This window comes from Xiphophorus hellerii, unplaced genomic scaffold (genome assembly GCF_003331165.1).
Source record: "Xiphophorus hellerii strain 12219 unplaced genomic scaffold, Xiphophorus_hellerii-4.1 PGA_scaffold_78__1_contigs__length_500000, whole genome shotgun sequence".
Classification (NCBI taxonomy): domain Eukaryota; kingdom Metazoa; phylum Chordata; class Actinopteri; order Cyprinodontiformes; family Poeciliidae; genus Xiphophorus; species Xiphophorus hellerii.
Window position 1 is genome coordinate 128,776 of NW_022587653.1, and position 18,367 is coordinate 147,142.

Sequence of the window (18,367 nt, forward strand, 5' to 3'; positions counted from 1 at the left end):
TGACCTGTTGGAGACGATAGCCATTTTACTTTTGTGTGTTTTTGAGAGCAGTTTTAAGTTCGCCAACGTACTATTCGACCTTAATCTGAACTTCTTTAAATGATGGGAAACAAGATTGTCTAATTGGATTTTGTCAATCTGTTTATCTTGATCACGGGTTTGTAGCAGGTCAGGTTGTTAGCAGCTACGGTAATCATGCCCCCGTTGGGCCGCGCAGCCCCAGCCCGCTTTAAGACCTAGCCTTAAGAATGGGCACCACGATGTAGCATGGAGTCTCAGACGTCTCAGAGGCGGGCATCATCAGGGTTTTAGACCGAACAAACAGCACTGAATGTTTAAGTTCAGAGTCGGGTGTTTCGAAAGTGGGCTTAACATCGAGTTGTCACAGGAAGCCACGCTGAGCGCCGAGGGAAAAAAAAATGCACTGAGCTTGCCGCTTTTACCAAGTTATTTACCGGTGACCGGATCCACCCAAAGAATATCCCTTGCCTACAGTGGATTACTAGTTGTTTGGGAAATGGCTAGTTTACTCCAAAGAGTAAACTAGTCGCATTTACTGGTTCACAAAGATGAATTCATTTTGCCAGTGTGCCCCCTCCCTCCGCCTCCTCGAATGAATGGGTTCCTGTATTCAGGGCCCAAGCAGCTGCAATGAACAAGATGGCGTTCAAAGCCTTTTTCATCACCGCTTTTTCTCAGACAGAGAGAGGCAGCTGCCGAGCAGCGGATGGATTCAGGCTTGGCGTGCTACAGGCGTCTGATTTTTTTCGTATTAGATAAACGTACAAAATGTGTATTTAATATTTTTTTTTTCGTTTTTTTTTTCTGCCGCTGGATTATCCTATCATGCATACGACTGATATATGATAGCATAAGCGAAGAATTCTTGTTCAGTCACATCTTGACTGAATAAGAATTGAATGAAAACTTGTAACTAAAATAGATATTAGTATTCTAAATGCCCATTAATTAAAGATTTTAACCGATATTTTATTCATTTAGACTTGCATATGACTATATATCCATGCAATCAATTGTTCTTTGACTGTACTGTGAATTTAAGGGGAGGGAAAATGTATCAAATCACTGTTAAACTTGCTGAGTTTTGCTTTTAAGGGAAAAAAAATGTTCCACCTATTTCTATTTTCTCACCTGCTAATATACATTGATATCAAATTGACCCTTTTCTTAATCTCAAAGTTTTGCTATCACGCATGTAGGTTAAAATGACATATTTCAACAGATATCCATGTTAAATTTACTGTTTTCCTGCTTAATCTTAAATCCCTAATTATACTGTGTCATGTTAAATATGGTTTCTGTTCTAGTTGTATTATTACATGTGCTTATTGAATATTATATTAACATGTTGATCTGTTCTATAACATCTGGTAATAGAACCTGTTGTGAATGTTTGGTCTGTTCAGTTCAAATTGGTTAGTGTGACCTGAAAGTAACCCACAGATCAACACTAAGTACATCTGCTCTGCATCTGTGCTGTGTTGGGGCTCTGAGTTTACCATTCTTTAAAAGGAAAAAACATGCCTAGTTTTTGCCATAAGTGTCACAGGTTTATGACCATGTGATTATAACCAGATTAGACAACCTTTTTTTTTTTTTTACAGTAAGGATCATCAGCTTGTCTGTTTTATTTTTTAATCTGCAGATTGCAGGATGTTAAGGGATTACATTCTTATTTTCTGACTTTTACCCATCAGGATTATGTGGCTTTTTCTGTAATAGTGCTGATTTTCTCTTCTCGCTCACATGGTGCTCATTTTAATTGTCTACTATTAAAGGTTAAAAAAAAATTGCACTATCAGCTAATGATTTAAACACTAACTATTTCACACATATGTAGGTGTTTTAATTACACATATTGTCATTTTGCACTATTAACACTGAAAATAGTGTAATGTATTTAAGGTATGTTTTGAAACTTCTGTCTCTGTTTAAAACCAAGCTCACTGTCACCACCTCCTTCCCAGATTATCATGTTTTTTTAATTTTTCTTTATACATGCATTCACGTTTGAAAATGTTTATTCCTAGACATTGGAGGTAAACTTGCTTACTAATCTTCATATCCTGTCATTCAAAAATTGGTCACTTTCCATTTTTTTCTTGTGGTTTTTATATAGGAACAGCTGTGCATAAAAAAGACATAGTGCATGTGATGTTTACCCTTTTATAAGAATGGATATCAAGTCAATTGAAGTGCTGCACTTAAATTCCCATTTCAAAGCTGCCTCACAGTTGTCGTGTGTTAATTTTATGTCAGAGATATAATAAACAAACTGGTTTAAAACCGGGTTTTAAAAAATCCCTCAAACATTTCATGCTTCTTTGAAGTGGCCCTTGCTTGTTCATTAAAAGAGAACAATCTTTTAATCATCTCACACCTGATGTGACTCCATAGTCACTCCATCCCATGATGGTAAAAGTGAAAGTATGTTCTCCAAGATCTTAACAATGAAAACATTTTCTGTAAAAGAATATTTTACCTTTTTTAAATAAAATTGTTGTACTTATTGACAGAGCTATCTACAACCATAGCTAGTCAATAAGACATTTTTCTTCATTCTAAACATACAAACTCTTAGACTTTACTAACATGATTTTAGTTTAGTATGTGCTAATTACATTTGATACTGAAACATAATTTTCCAAAAATGAATATTGCACATTGTTTTCTTCCTTGCTGATACCATTTTGGTTAGCTTCTGGTTAGAAAAGTTGCTTCACCAAAACTACAGTTACCAGCAGATATTTCCTGACGTACTACAGTAACAAAAGATACCTCAGCTGCTGATCTTTCTTTTGCCACAGAACTATATTGGTTGTAGTTAAATGAAATTAATTTAAATGACATGTTCTAATTCTATTATTGATGAGCATGTCTTTGAATTTTTTTTAGCATTTATGCAGTTTGTAATAATTGCTAAAAAGACACAGGACAAGCTAGCTGTCGTGTTTAAGAACTTTAGTGTTAAAGAACATAATTAAGATTTGCAGAGGAGCTCAAATATCAAATGCATGTAATACAACACTAATGTTTAGATATATTGTATCATGTAAAAACACGAATGATACAGTTGAACTGAACTTCCTGAACGAAATTATGGCCAAAACATTGTCATATTCCGAATAAGGTCAGCATATGCAACCATTACTGATTTGTTTTTATTGTTGGGTGTAGGTTTATTCCAAAGAATGGCACAGGTGACTTTGTTACATGCCCATGCCTAATAAAACAAAAAATATTTGAAATTTCTGCTTCATTGGCAGCATTATTGTAAAGCAAATTTTTTATTTGCTATTCAAAATGTCTATTCAAATCCAAGAACTTTCTAATTTGCCAAAAATGGACTGGCACAGTTTTGATGATTTTTATTGGAAATACTTTCACTGAACTGTGAGTATTATCCATTTAACGACTGTGATGCTCAGTGTTAGTTGAGTATGTTCATATTCCAGCTCCAACTTGTAGGTGATGCATCAATTCTCGTGAATTATTTGCTGTTGTAACAGGTGATGGTTTGTTGTCCACCTCATCCAGCTTCAAATAAAAATAAAAATGTTGAAAGAATGTTTAAAGCAAATTCTCTTAACTTTTGTAATGGTGACATTTCACCCCTTGGAGATTTAGCCAAATGACTGTATTTCTTTCTTCTGTAATCACCTTCTTTTTATAGCCTTTTTAAGTTCAAGTATTTTTAATTAAATGCTGACATGGAATCTAGCTTTCAGTCATACCAAGGAATATTTTTCACTTTAAAACCAGGACTGAAATACACTTACACTAATTATAATTTGCCGGTTGTGTATTTGCTGACGCCAATGCAGAAAGAAAAGGTTCTTTAGGCAAAGAAGTCGTAAGGTGTTCAAACTTTGGCCATAACCTTTTTTCCATTGTCAAAATGGCAGCTGGCAGCCAGAAGAAAAAGTTTTTGTTAAAATTTTGTTGTTTAAAGAAAATTAAATCGATATAAGCTTATAGGTTTCTGGATAAATACCATTTACCTCGGAGCTGTGAATGACATCACACCCAATTGACTGCATTCCAGTTAAAATAGTTGAAGTTGGATTCCAAAATGGTGACACGCAAGTAGCCATTGTTTGTATTCTTACAAATAAAGTATATTTTAAGCTATACTTTCCACATGTAAACACCACTTTTAATTTAGTCAGTTTCAAGTTTCAGGCTCTACATGTAGCAGTGATTTCAGATGCATGCAAGTGTTGTAAAGTAAACGTATTTCCACCGCAGCTTGCTATTGTTGATGCGAGGAGCTGTGAAGTAGGAGTTCGAAAAATTTTCTGATTTTGCGAGTGGGAAATCTGACTTTTGGACCAGAGGATATGCAGCTTATGTTTGCTGTTAACCTGAAGCAGTAGAGTACAAACATTCCCAAAGCATATGGTTATTAGAACTTTTACTCATAGTATTATGGTATATTGTCTTGCTAAGTATTTGCATTATGCCCACTGTGCGTTGGTTTCCCTTGTGCTAGTATTTTATTTCCAGAAGTTTGTAATTAAAGTGAGTTTTTTGAATTCCCAAAAATTAGCTTAGTGATTTAATTTTGTTTGATTTCTCTATCAGGAACATAACTAATTTATAATTCATGACTAGAATAGTTTCTATTGCTACAATAGATCAAACAAGTTGCCAGGAAGTGTTACGTATGTTTTTTTTATGTTGCACTAACTTAATACTATGCTGATCTTTATAATATAAACAAATGTTCTAAGATGTTAAAATGTGTTTATTACCAAGGATAAGCCAAACGGTGTATATTTAAATACAATTATGCAATTGTTATAGTAAAAGGCAGAATTTAAGTAAAACTAATAGAAAGGGAAAAACTAGCAGTTTGTGTTTTAAGAACACCGTGGGATTCTGTCCTTTAGAAAAGCTGGCCTTTGTCATCCTCCAATTAGACATGATGAAGCCAATGTGCTGGGATTTATTTTTAAACACTAGCAGTTCAAAATGTTATATCTCTGGTAGAGAATAATAAATGACCTTTGCACTTGGCAGCATTTCTGGTCTCTCTTGCTTGTACAGATGGTACAATCATAAATGGCTAGGATGAGCATTGGGGCAGAGGCCCTGTTCAGGTCTGGACTTCGCAATTGTAACCAGCATAACAACAATGAACAACATGGCGTTGAAATCGGTCCTGAGTGATCAATTATTTGTTTTCCACTTCACATGCAAAAAGATGCATTTACTTCACCCAGTGGTCTGTTTAGGGGTTTGTTTTGTTTTTGTTTTTTTTTTGTTTTTTTTTTTTACCAAAAGCCATCTAGGTAACTTCCTGCCTGAGGGGTATTCTCAAAATTTCCTTCTATGTGTCCCAGGTCTGATCAGGTTCAGACTGCTTGACCAATTCAGTCACAGCTGTCCATTGCCTATACTAAAAGCAGTCTGAGGAGAACCTTCCTTTGAGTGCATCACAGTAAAGCTGCACAATGTTAGAAAATCTTGCACCCTTGTTAATATTGGTAAATATTGCTATGACTATCAGTGGCGATATGCACATTTTCTTCTTTCCTCTCCTTGTCCGCTACAATCTTGTGACCTTTAGTATTTTGGGCAATGGTATTTGTGTCTGGTAATGGAAATTACATCTGCTGGCTAAATATTACATTAGCTTGCAAAATGCTAGTTAACTCTTGGAATATATTAGCTAATGATTATTCCATGCCAAACAATATTTGGCAATTTGAGAATAGTACATGTTGATATTGTGTTGACGCTATATCCGACTAGGTTTTAGCTATGTCTGGACAGGATTCAATGTTGCCAGATTGGGCAGGGTTCAATTCTTTTGAACATGTTGGGCTGGAAAAAAAAACAGTTCTGGGCAGGTTGTTAAAATCTAGGCTTTTTTTTTTTTTACTTTTATTTTGTCACAACACTTGGCAGGTTTTTTTGGGTTGTTTTTTTTATTTAGAAAGTGTTTATAGGAAAACTCTCTGGAAATAGATGTCATTTTATGGTAGAAAAGCACGAAACAAGCACTTTTTAATAAAATGCCATATCCTTGCAGTAATTTTTTTTTGGTTCATTCATTTTGAAATGTCTAGAATCTGTCGAACTTGATTTCATCAATGATTTCTAATCATTGGTTAGACCAGAGTCACTATGTAGTTGCACCATAAAAAACAAATTCTTAGTGCAACTTCACAATTTGCGCTGGATTTATGAAATTAAATTTAATGGAAATGTAGACGACAAAAGTAGGTTGCTCACCATTTGTTGTTTTATAATTTGCTGTTTTGTACGTAGGTAGATTAATAATTTTTTCCCAAAGGGCAACATAGGCAGCCATCTCTTGTCGAGGCCTGGGCCCTACTGGTTGAGAACAAACTATCCATGCAAGTTTTTGGTAATCAAGTGCAAATATAATCTGTCTTATTGCAGCAACAGATGTTGAACCTGAACAATAAATGGGATTCTCACTGTTCTTACAACTGACCTCAAATATTCTTTTTACAAAAACAATTACCAAAAATGAGCAAGGTCTTGTAGTTTGCAGTACGTTTAAACTAACTTAAATTCAAGTTGTAAATCTTGATAAGTTGGACTTTGTCTCCAATGCACTGAGCACACCACTTTGACTTCTATACATGTAAACTTTGGTGCATTTAAGGTACTTTGCTGTTTTTTCTCACCTGTTGGAGCCTCGGTTTTGGGCCTCTTTGGTTTTGGGCCTCCTTGCCTAAAATTGAGTTTTGCTGGTCTGCTGTTGCTACTTTACATTACTTAGTTTAAATCTAAATGAAAAAAGCCTCAAACTTAACATACAAGCCTCACTTGTTCTAACAAGTGAAAGGATGTTTCTTGTCAGAGCTGCGAGTTTGGGGGGAAAAAAATATAAACATTTATTTCAGTCCAGTTTACTTCCTTGTCGCGAAGGATTGTGGGTAGTATCGTACACCATGAAATCTCTTTGTTTCAGACTGTACCTGCCTTTAAATCGGTGTTGAAAACCGGAATGATTACATGAAAGACATAACTTGAGTGAATCAGGCATGATTAGGAATGTTGCAGGTCCACAAAGATGAATACTGCAGCAAACACGGTATCGTCGTCCTATGGTTTCATTTTGTTTTTGTTTTCTCTTTTTAACAATTGTATTGCTGCATCAACAAGTCATTTCATTTTTGTGCTGCAAAAGAGATTCTGTCAATCCTATATGTGCACCCCACCACCACAGATTCTGCATGTCTAGAATAAATTAATATCTTAGAACAAAATATAGCCAAAAGTATTTAAGCTGCCTTTTGTCAGAAATGGTTTGAATCCCGTCTTGACAGAGGGTCAAATGCCTTTAATCTTGTTTTCTAGGTGAAAGAGCCATTGGTTGGTCTCCCTTTAAAATATGTACTATTTACAGTAATGTATAACTAGTGATTCTGAATCTGCTGCTTTGAAAATGAACTCATCCAAAGATTAAAACTTTTAGCAGAAATTCTGTCAAAACAAGTCCCTCTATCTTGATTTGTGTGTAGTTTTACTGTAGCTTCTGTTATGTGTTGCTTGTCACCACTTGCCAGAAAGCCAAGGCCTCTGTTTTGAATAGTCAAAGTAGCTGGCACCAGAGCTGCTTAGAGACCCAAATACAACCTTGTCACCGCTCAGATACTGTAACCCTGTTGTAGGCTCATCACTAGTCCTGGCAGTACTTTGCATGTACACTTCAGTGCCCATTCTGGTTTGAATGGTTACTGTCTCGCTGTCTATTTACATTCAAGCCCTTGCATTTGACTGCCACAAGGAAAATGCGACCAAACTTGAATCCCAGGATAACAAGGATAATGGTGCAAGTGAGTTTTCTTCCTCTTTAAAGCATTGCAGGCCACACTCATTTGGGCAAAAGAGTGGGGCTGCTGTCATGTGACTCTTCACACACTCGTGTTCCTATCTAGCAGGCTTGGGGATAAAAATGGGAGGGGTATGTTTGTTAATGCATTCAAAGAAGTGTTTTTTTCTGTTTTAAATAAAGTCATGCATTTAGCTTTAGGCTAGCCTGAGTTTTTCTTTTTTTGTCTAGCTGACTTTCATTTAAAAAGAGCAGTTATGCAGTGAATCCAAGCACAAGTCATATATTGTTGTTTCCAATCGAGAGTCATCCAGAATTGAGCAAAAATACCTACTAAAATAAACTAGATTCATGTCTAAAATTTTCTAGTGACATTTTGGTTTTATTATATCAAAATTAAATGATCAGATGGCTTTCATGTAACTGTTTTTGCCTGTTGGAAGCTGTTCACAATGCAAGGCCTACAGCATCATGGAATGTTTTGCTAATCAATTTTACTGTACCGTCAGTCCCATTGATATGTTGCCCATCTGAAACGATGCACAGAGAAAGCAACCAGACATGCAAAATATGGACAATTAAATGTTAACATAAATATAAAGGATAGTTACAGCATATAAAAGGTGCTGCTTGGAGTTTGTGAACAGTCAATCTTTGCTTAAATGACTAGAATAGATGTCTGTAGTCATATTTACTTTAATAAAACTGATTAGTCTGAGGTTACCACTAGTCAGTCAGGGCCAGAACGAAAGCAAATTTCTGTTATCTTAAAATAACTTCAATCTGAAAAGATGTCAGTCTGCAAATATGACAATTGTTGTGTAAACCTTTTAACTGGCATCATGTTTACATTGCAGGTTTATTTTTAATTGACTAAGGTCTTTTACAATGAAGAAGTTCTTGGTGTGTGATATGTAACAATCTTTTGAAAAATAAACCAAATAGAATTCGGTTTAGAGTAAAATGTCTTGTGAATGAATTTGGAATGATCAAAGAAAGCCTCTGTTAAACACAATGAAGCTGTGTTAGATAGATTTTTGTTTTGTTAACCATTGAAATTGTGTGAAGTTGGAGTCATTTTAAAATGGCTCCAATTTCGTTGGAGTCATTTTATCCACCATTATTTAGTCCCTTCTAACCATGCATTTGTCGAAACAGATTTGTGTTTTCACCGAAGTAAGAAAGCTTTGCGCGTTGTCATCTGCTTGAAAAATATGAAGTTTTCATGACTAAACAGAATCCCACATCAGAAGACCTGCACAATCTCTTGCTTGACAACAGGCGGAAGCCCAAGGCACCAATGGCAATATTTACATTTTTCAAATGTTTTTAAATTAAATAAATAAAATTTAGATTCTGCATGTCCTGCTAACTGGTGGTACTATTGCGTCCAGTAATGGCATTAAAGGTAAACAGAGTTTCCCCCAGCGTATTATAAGCCTGGCCGGCCTCATGGCTTTATTTCCTCCCCCGCCAGGCTAAGCTTTGCTTGTTTTTACTTTTATAAAAAATTAAGTCATTAAATTAATTTTTTAGTAAGATACACTGCAAGCATCTCTGCTGCTGTGAGAATTTTACTGGCGGGGCGGAATTATTCCTGAAAGAAACATGGGTTTATAGATTTTATAGTTGATGCATTAAACAGGCAGCGCGCACCAATCACATCACTGGCGCCTCTGCAGTGTTTACTGCCTTGCGTGCTGTCGCAGTTTGATCTCTGAAGTTTACCTTGCGAAGGTCTGATCACATTGTAAGTTCAAATGAATAGGAGTTGAGGAAAATATAAATGTGGAAACGTGTTAAAAATGTCTTAACTGTTTTTGTGCTGTGTAGGAATTGGCTGATATGACATAATTTTTGATAATCTGGCATTTTGAAAAGGTGTTTCTGATTGTTACATTTTTTTCCCCTCAATGAAAATTAGATGTGCAAACAAATTGCAAAATATTGGTTTTGCGAGACAAAAATCAGCGTTAATGGGCTGTCTTAATAATAGTGTGTTTAGCTTGACAAAAGCTGCGTTGGGTTGAATAATGACAATAGTTTTTCTCTAAATTTTTTATTTATATAAATTTCATGAAAAAACATCCCCATACAGTTGAAATCATTAAACCCTATTTTGACCTTTTATTTAATGAATTTTTATTGGTTAGCATCAGTGTCAAATTCTGTTATTGACTCACAGCATAACAGTAACTGACAGTAGGTGTGTAGCAGTAAATTTATTACTTAAAATATCAGGTACAGCCGTACCGGTTCTAAGCACATGTACTCAGCCATCTCATGCAGGTATTGTCTAAATATCACAATTACTCCAACGTGATACAAACCTCTTCACACCTCACGACACCTCTCTGCCTAAAAATTTATATACCAAGCTACATTAGATTAGAAAGATTGCTGACTTCAATGAATAACGGGCTTACAGTAGCAGCTTAACAGAAAATGAACAGTTATTACTGGCTCTGTTAAAGTAACAGACAGTAGTAAATTGAGTCTTGTCAACCACTCAAAACGCTTTACGTTGGTGCCACATTCACCCATTTATGAATTCACACAGATGTGTAGATCAATAAGCAAATGAGCATTGCATGCCCAGCCAATGGGAACAGACACGTGAAAGGAGGAAGCTGGAATGGAATCACAACTTTTGAATTGCAAGACAACTACTCTATCCACTGTGCCAACAGAAGACTAAGTACAAGAGTTCAAGGTCCAAGATAAGACATCAATGTGGAAGAACAATAAAGTTTACAATTGAAAGCAGATTAATTCACTCTAATAGCAGATACTACTGATGCATTTGGTCAGATATTAAACACCTATACTTGAATCGAGTTTTGAGAGGGGGCGAAGAAACCTCACTTGGTTTAAATTCAATACTACATTGAAAATATTCTTTGCAGATTGAGAGGGTAATGATGGGATGTTAAAGTGTTTGTGTGTGACTAAAATGTGTGATGCTTACTAAAAAAATGCATTAACTTTTTTTTAGATTTTTCTATCTGGTGATCGTAAGAGTTGGAGATCAGTATTAATTAACTGTTTTTCTAATTATTTTGAAGTAGCTTGCTGAGCATTGGTACTTCAACATGCTATTTTGTCCATGCTTTATAAGCTACACAGTAGCTTTTTAACTTTTAAGTTTTTCAATGTGCTTTACCTAGTTTCCCATTCAGTTTGCCACACAGTAGCAATCTTTGTGGCAAACCTAGTAGAGCAAAAGGCAGTGTAAGGCAGTTGTTTATTTAAAACACTTCTATAAGGTTCCATACTGTATCATACTTTATAAGTTTATTTGAACAAAAAAAATGTTTGTGCATAAATTTGTGACTTAAATTACCAGTAAATAAAATAGATTAGCTGCCTGGCTTTTTCTTAAATAAAAAAAATAATTGAAGTATTCAAAATATAATTTTACAAAAAGATAAATCGGACTAAAATCGAGTTTTGAGCATTTTGAATTTGTTCACAACTTTCAGGACTAGGAATTATAATTCTCTATAAAATTTATTTCCTTTCTGCCCTTCTACCACACAGTATATATATATTTTTTGTAATTCTTTGGAAAATGGCATAAAGTTCAACATTGTCAATATCTTGGTTGACTAATTTCAGATCTGTTTAGTCATAGCTTGTCATCCCCACAAAATCTTACACAAACTCTAAAATACTCTGACGCTCTTCTCTTACCAAAAGTATTATTGTAAGCTTAAAGATCTCTAGCTAAAAGAGTCAATTTTTCAGACATGCAACTCATTTTACTTTAATGAGATCCTTTTGCTTGGCATTTTCATAATATTTGTGCAGGTAAATAAAGCCAATTGATTAATTTATTGCATCCTTCAGTTAAAAAAAAAAACCTGTTAAATCTGCACCTAGACTGAATGGAGCATCATCAGCATTGTGCCAGCATATGCATACTTGTTTGTAGCCCCAGGATTATGCTCCACTTTCAGTGGACCAAAATGGGTTATGGGCCCCAAAGCCTTCGATGTTTAATTCAGCCATTTTTCTTTTTTTAAGCAGCTACTTGGATAGTTGAATATATACAGGATTGATGCGTGTAAGAGTTTTTGCTTCTGCAAAAGCACAATATACAAATTAGTATTAGGGGAGTCAACAGTCGCTTTCCTCTTCATTGTGCTGTAGTTGTTTTGCATCCGGGGAGGAAAGACATCTCTGAGAGAAGGAATGTGTGTGATGTAGAAGATGGCAGAACAAGACTGGATGGGGCTTTTAAAAAAAATGTCCAGAAGCATTCCTTTCTGTCTTCTCATCCTGCCTCATCAGCCCTGTTGTTCCTGCCTCCTTTGTGACCTGGTTGTGTTTCAGCTACATTTACCATGCATCACTTCACCATAGCACTTAGATGGACTCTCATCCACCAACTGGACCACAAGAGCAGTGGGAGTGGGGGGGGGGAGAGCACATATCCACTTAAAGCATCATATTGCTTGTTATATACTAGGGCAAAGTGGCCAAATTCAGCATGTTTAACCATAAATGAAAGTATTATGCAAAATTCTTGTTTGACTTAAGTCTATATACTAGACAGCTTTATATAGTGCAGAATCTATTATCTATTTATTAGGATGATTTCCAATTAAAAGAGGTGATTCACCAGGCCTTGCACAACAACAAATTTTCCTACGCAATAAATTGACTAATAAACTAATTATGTACACAGCACTCCACATTGGACCTGTGTAATAATTAAAAATAAGACACAGCCAGAAACAAACAAAATGGAAATAATCACACATACACAAAACCATAAATAAAATGGATTATGTCTCCCATGACTGCAGTCTGCACATTTCTACCCATGTCTTATTTTTTAGCTTTTATTGGGGGCGGGGCTGTACTGAAACTTTTTTTGATTACTATGATTCCCAGTGGCTGATTCTGATTCTTATGAAGTCTGTCAACAAACTTACCCTTCAAAAAAAAATGTGCAAAATGGAAATTATTTAGCTAATTTTAATTTATCATGTGATTAATTACTAATTGCCACAAACTTAATATTCATTTCAAAAACACAATTTTGGATCATAAACATTAAAATTTTATTTTATAATTTTCACTTCATACATCCATTTTTGTTTGGCTTGTTTATACAATCACTAAAGTTTAGTTTCATCATTTATCTTTGGTATTTGAAGGCAGAGGAGAAAATTCAAACTTAAAATCGGATTGTACCCGATGACATGAGCTCATCTGCGCCGTTTCTCAAAATGTAAAACAAGATATTCCACTTAAGAATGTGGAGTAATACATTTTAAGCTGAATTTTTTCCCTAACAAACTGAAGCCAGGTATGGGATCCAGCTGTAGAAACTAGAAACCACTTCTAACTGTTTTTTGATTTGCTTTGTCGGTTTCTTTGAACCTGCCTCTCAGGATGTTGAGTGTAACCTGTTACTGTAACGCAAATGATTGCATAGCCTGATTCAAGCCCTGGGGTGGACGCTGGCAAGTCAAGTAGTAGTGAAAGAAACCACCAAGTGATTGTATTTGTAAAGTGTGTGTGCTCTGTCGCCACATCCGCTGAGTGTTTTGACAAAGGGAAGAGAGATGAACACAGCTAGGGAACACCCATGAAAAGGAAGCGTGCCGCTCATAAATGCCTTGTTCATGTGTTAAGGTGTGGAGGCAGATGGGTGATTGTTTGTTCAGGCTACTGCGTTGGCTTCAGAAACCACTGCAGTTTTAAAGTGTTTGTAGGAGCAACAAATTAACTGCACCAGCAACTGGCATTCTGAAGCACTAAGGAAAGTTGACGGGAAGAGTCAGGCACGCAGGACTAGATGCAGCCCTTCAAGAAGGCACAGGGTGGGGCAACTGGTATCCATGCAGGAGGTGTAAATTACAGTATTAAGGTCACCATCTTTCCAGCGCCTTCATAAACACCATTTTGTTGAAAGGGGTTGTCTGGAAGTTGATAAAATTAACAAAATTAAAGGTCAAAGAATCATACTATTGTGTAACTACACAACTTAGACTTACTCTTACTAAGCCAAACTTTCTCTGTAATCCAGGATGGTCTGCTCACATACACTGACAGCGAAATATGTAAAGTAGCTCATGGTAAGTTATTTGAATAAAAGCTTATATCCTTAAACTGACTCTCCAGTAATAAGAGGAAGAAGTTATTTATTGTTCTAATTGTGTTAATGTAGACATAACGTTTTGGGAACTTCCAGTACAACTACATGTTGGAGTGATAAGCACAAGTCGAACAATATTGGGCAACAGCTTCACTGACCAACTGACTATTTTTTTCTCCCTTAGTCTGTATGTCCCGAAATGTTGACTGCATCAGGCTAAATGCTAAATTATAAAAGACCCATCATCTAGCTTCACTCTGATCAGACTTTGACAGACACAGGGACACTTGCATGCCTTGCTCCCCTTTACCAAGGGGTTAATTAGCAGCTCCCCTCCCAATTGTCCTCTGCTTGTTCACTCTCATTAGTTTAATCTGGCTGTGTCCTCCAGCTTTCCTCTCTTGCCTCTATCCTCTTGTGTGCCAGAACATCTCTCTGCCTTCCCCTCTCCTTATGTCATCAGGGTGACAACTAATGTCTACTCCAAAAAAACTACTGCCAAACCCCATTTATAGCATCTTATGATTCATATCCCTGTGCACTTGGTACAGTAGCGCTTTTGTTGAGCTTTAATGGAGAGGTTCCGCTCCAGCCCTATTGTATGTAAAAGTAAAAACGTTGAGGTTTTTACTGTGTGACACGTTATTGATTTAATTGCACCTATTAAGAATTTAATGTAAGATTTTATAAATTGTTGGGGGGTTTTGTTTTGCTTTCTAGTGATTATTTTTCTTCTTGTTGCCCATTATTAATTATCAGTTATTGATGTAATTAATTAGTTACATCAATAACTGAGGATATACAAATGAGGATGTGTGAAAATGCGCTGTGCATATATTATGACTGCTGTTTGGGAGGAAGAAATAACAATGAACTCTGTGTCTGTATGGAATCAAATTACACTTCCTCTCTCCTTGTCACTGTTGCACTCGAGATGTGGGAGCTGATAGGAGTGGCTGGAAAATGTGAAGTCTGCTCCCTTCCTCCTCTTTCTCCTCCTCCCCCACCACCTAACTAAAAATAGCTGGCAGAAAGAGAAGGCAGCAAAGTCGAGGCTCTATCTGTTGCACTGCCAGTGGTTTCTACACTCCCACCACTAGCAAAATGGGAAAAAGAGATTCCTCTGAATCACACCACTTATGCTAAAACTGATCATCACCAGCGAGGGGTTCTGCTTTTATTTTGCAGCTTTTGCATTTAAAGTACATGGTATTTGAACATTTTGAAACTGGCCTGTTCTTGAGATTTGTGTGTGTGTGGAGTGGGGGCGGGGGGTGTTGGATTCGGTTTTATCTTGGAGCACAAAGTCTGAAGAGTAAGACCACCAAAATCTGGCCAGTTATTACTGAACAGATGATTATCTCTTTCTTAAGCATGTGTATTTAATGGTTTCAGTTAGTGGAAAAGGTTAAAACACTGGAATGTGCCTGATAAGTTTCATCGATCATGTGTTTCTTGTTTAACCCATTAACACCTGATTCAACACACAGGGCACCAGTGTGAACAGTTCCTCTACTACTTGAAAGTCTAAAGGGGGAAATATTAACATGGTTGTAAATTCATATCTACAATTAAAACATTTTTTTAATGCAAGTATATAAAGTTGATGTCATTTAAATCTAACAGCTATTTGTATAATTAACATTTGTAGGTTGCATGGTCAGAAAATGTACGTTCACTCAAAATGCAACAGTCAGGATTTTGTGGCCACTTTTTCAGTGTCTGGTTTGTCTTTTAAGAATTGTAACTTTTTTTCTAGATTTTATGTCCTGAGGAATCATTAATTATTCATACTAAAAAGCAGAGAGTACATCACACTGAGTGTGGAATCACTACAAACAACGTTTACTATTTTAAAACACAATTATTACAGGGTTTACATTTTAAAATCTTTAGCATCTTTAGTTATTGGCACTGCTAGCATCACCACCTTTGAATTTCCTGGAGAATGCAGTTCCTTTTCTCGACTCTGAGATCTCTAATATGTTGCCAGCATTTTGAATGGCAGAGGTTTAAAGCTCAAAAGAGTAAAACATAGCAACTTTGCTCTTCTTTCAGTCTTCCTGTTGTCTGGTGAAGTCTGCTTTGGATCAAATAGCCCCTTTGCCAATTCAACAAAACGTTCCCAAGGAGGGCACAAATAGACTTCCTGTATCTTGTGGCTCTGGAGTGGAAATTTACATTGTCTTCCATTAGCCACAGAGTTGCTAGTGGAATAGAAGTTGTGCCATTGTGTATTTTCCTTTCTCACAAGATAATCATTTAAAATGTCATTATTAATAAATCTTTAATCTTCTTGGTTTTGAGGAAATTTAACAATATACCATACATAGATAATTCTCCCCCTATATTCCTGTTTTTTCTGAAATCTAGGTTTGCTTGGGTTATTCCTTTCTATCTCTGTGTTAACATGGAGACAAAACTTAAAGGAAGATGTGTTCTTCTGCTTCGTAAACGAAGTGCTGGTGCTAATGATTTAGAGTTACAGCAGAGTGCTGCGCTGTGTTCAGGTTTCTCCCACAGGGGAATCGAACTGAAGCACAGCTGAGCCCTGTCTCAGCAGGTCCTAACAGACAGAAGCGGCAGATCCGGCGTATTGCTGCGCCTGACAATTCTGTGGCAGAAATTGTATCCTGTTCTTTTAAAATAGCAAATCCACCACTGTGGATTGTGAAGCTTTCCCCACATTGTATCCTGTTCAATGTGGGGAAAGCCTACCCACTGTCACACCTGGCTGGGGGTGGGCGCTTATTTTTCATATCCAAATAAAGTTGATTGCAAAAGGACAAAACTGGAAAAGAACAAAACGGCAAAGGACACTAAAGGCACCAAAGATTGTTGTTTTCAGTGAGGCCCGATGACTCTTAGATAAGAGAGTTCTCAAAAGTGGAGAAATGTTTGAGTTTTTGACCAACAGTAAAGTCAGAAAGTGGCCAGACCCAGTCACCAGACCAATCACCAATTTGCCAACTTTACTTATAAATGCAACTGCTTATAAATCACACCTTTAAATCTGGTGTATCATTGGCTTTTGGTCCCATGAAAGGTTAAAACTGTCCTATTGTAGTAAGAAGTTGTAAATCTCAAGTCTCGTCTCAGACAGATGTGCGTAGCAGTCATGACTGTGATTCACAATAGTGGTAGTGAAACACAGTTGGCCTTAATTTTAGGAATATTCTGAATATCAAACGTTTTTTAGTTCTGGTTATTGTTTTGGGTAAATTTTCCTCATTTAGTTTAAACTAAAAGTCCAATGCTTTCACAGTAGAAGTGTGCATAGAAGTATTTCTAAACTTTCTCAAACAGGAAAATAAAGTCTAGTATTTTAAATATAACCATATCCTCAATATGAGTTCTGGTTTTTGTTGGCATCAACATCACTTTTCTTTTACCCATTGCCCTTAGGGTTATTTGTTGAGAAAATGAGAATACTACAGCAATATTATCCATGAGACGTTTTCATCGTGAAGATTAGGAGGCTAAGGCACCTTGCTTAGATAGACCCATTTAGAAGCATTGTCCAATCAGGTGACAGATAAAGTCTCAGGCGCATGTAGGATAAGGTGTTCATTCAGAACGTCTCATCAGCCTTCTGGACAAAGGACATAAATCCAAACCGAGACACAGCGAGGTGAGGTTATAACAAGGGTTATTGCTGTAGATGGGTTGAGTTGGGCAGATAAAGTTAATTCATTTGACTCTAGTTGGTTGTATATATTTTTAAAATTAATTTTAATTTATGTGCAACGTTTTGTGTACAGTAACTGAAAATAATGGAAAAAGGGCAAGGTATATAAATGTCTTTTTTTTTTCTTTTCCTTAAGTTGAGCAACTTGGCTGAGCTATAAATGATGTAACTAAAGATGCCATTAGATGTCTCATTTCCTGTTTTTATGCCTTGCAATACGGCAGCTTCTTGCATTTAACTTATTTTCTAACAAGGCCTCAAAGCCCATGATGGTAACTTTTTCTAAATTTTCTGTTATCCGTTCATTTTGAACGGCTAGTGAAAGTATCGCTGTTAAGAGGGTGAACCAGAGGATTGGGGTCAGCGGAACAGCCACTGCTTTTAGGATCATCAGCAGGTTTTGTCTTAACCGGATTTGGCTGGAGAAGCTGAATCAACTGTGTCCCAGGATTACAGGAATGACATTGGAGGGCAGTTGAGAGTCCACAGGCCAGAGCGTTGACGCCTTTCACCTGCGGCTACAGAGGTGCAGGGAAACCCTGGTGGTCTCTTTTTTATATATATATATATCTGACAGACAAATCCTTAATTTTAACAAATTATTAGGGATATGTTTAGGCCCTCTATCCAAGGGTTAGGGTTAATGCACACTTTTTTGCACGTTTTTTTTCTCCCTCACTCCCTCCCGGTCCCCTTTGGCATTCAAGGACTTGTAATGGCCACTCATTGTTCCAAG

At 36.5% G+C, this 18,367-nt stretch overlaps 1 protein-coding gene across 1 annotated transcript in view; it reads right to left on the minus strand.

Moving 5' to 3' along the window:
* jakmip3 (Janus kinase and microtubule interacting protein 3) overlaps positions 1–24 on the minus strand; it is a 15,766-nt gene extending 15,742 nt beyond the window's left edge. Inside the window, exon 1 of the mRNA XM_032557460.1 lies at positions 5–24. Within this exon, the coding sequence (XP_032413351.1) occupies positions 5–24 (20 nt within the window). The remainder of the gene's footprint in view (positions 1–4) is intronic.
* Between the last annotated feature and the right edge of the window lie 18,343 nt (positions 25–18,367).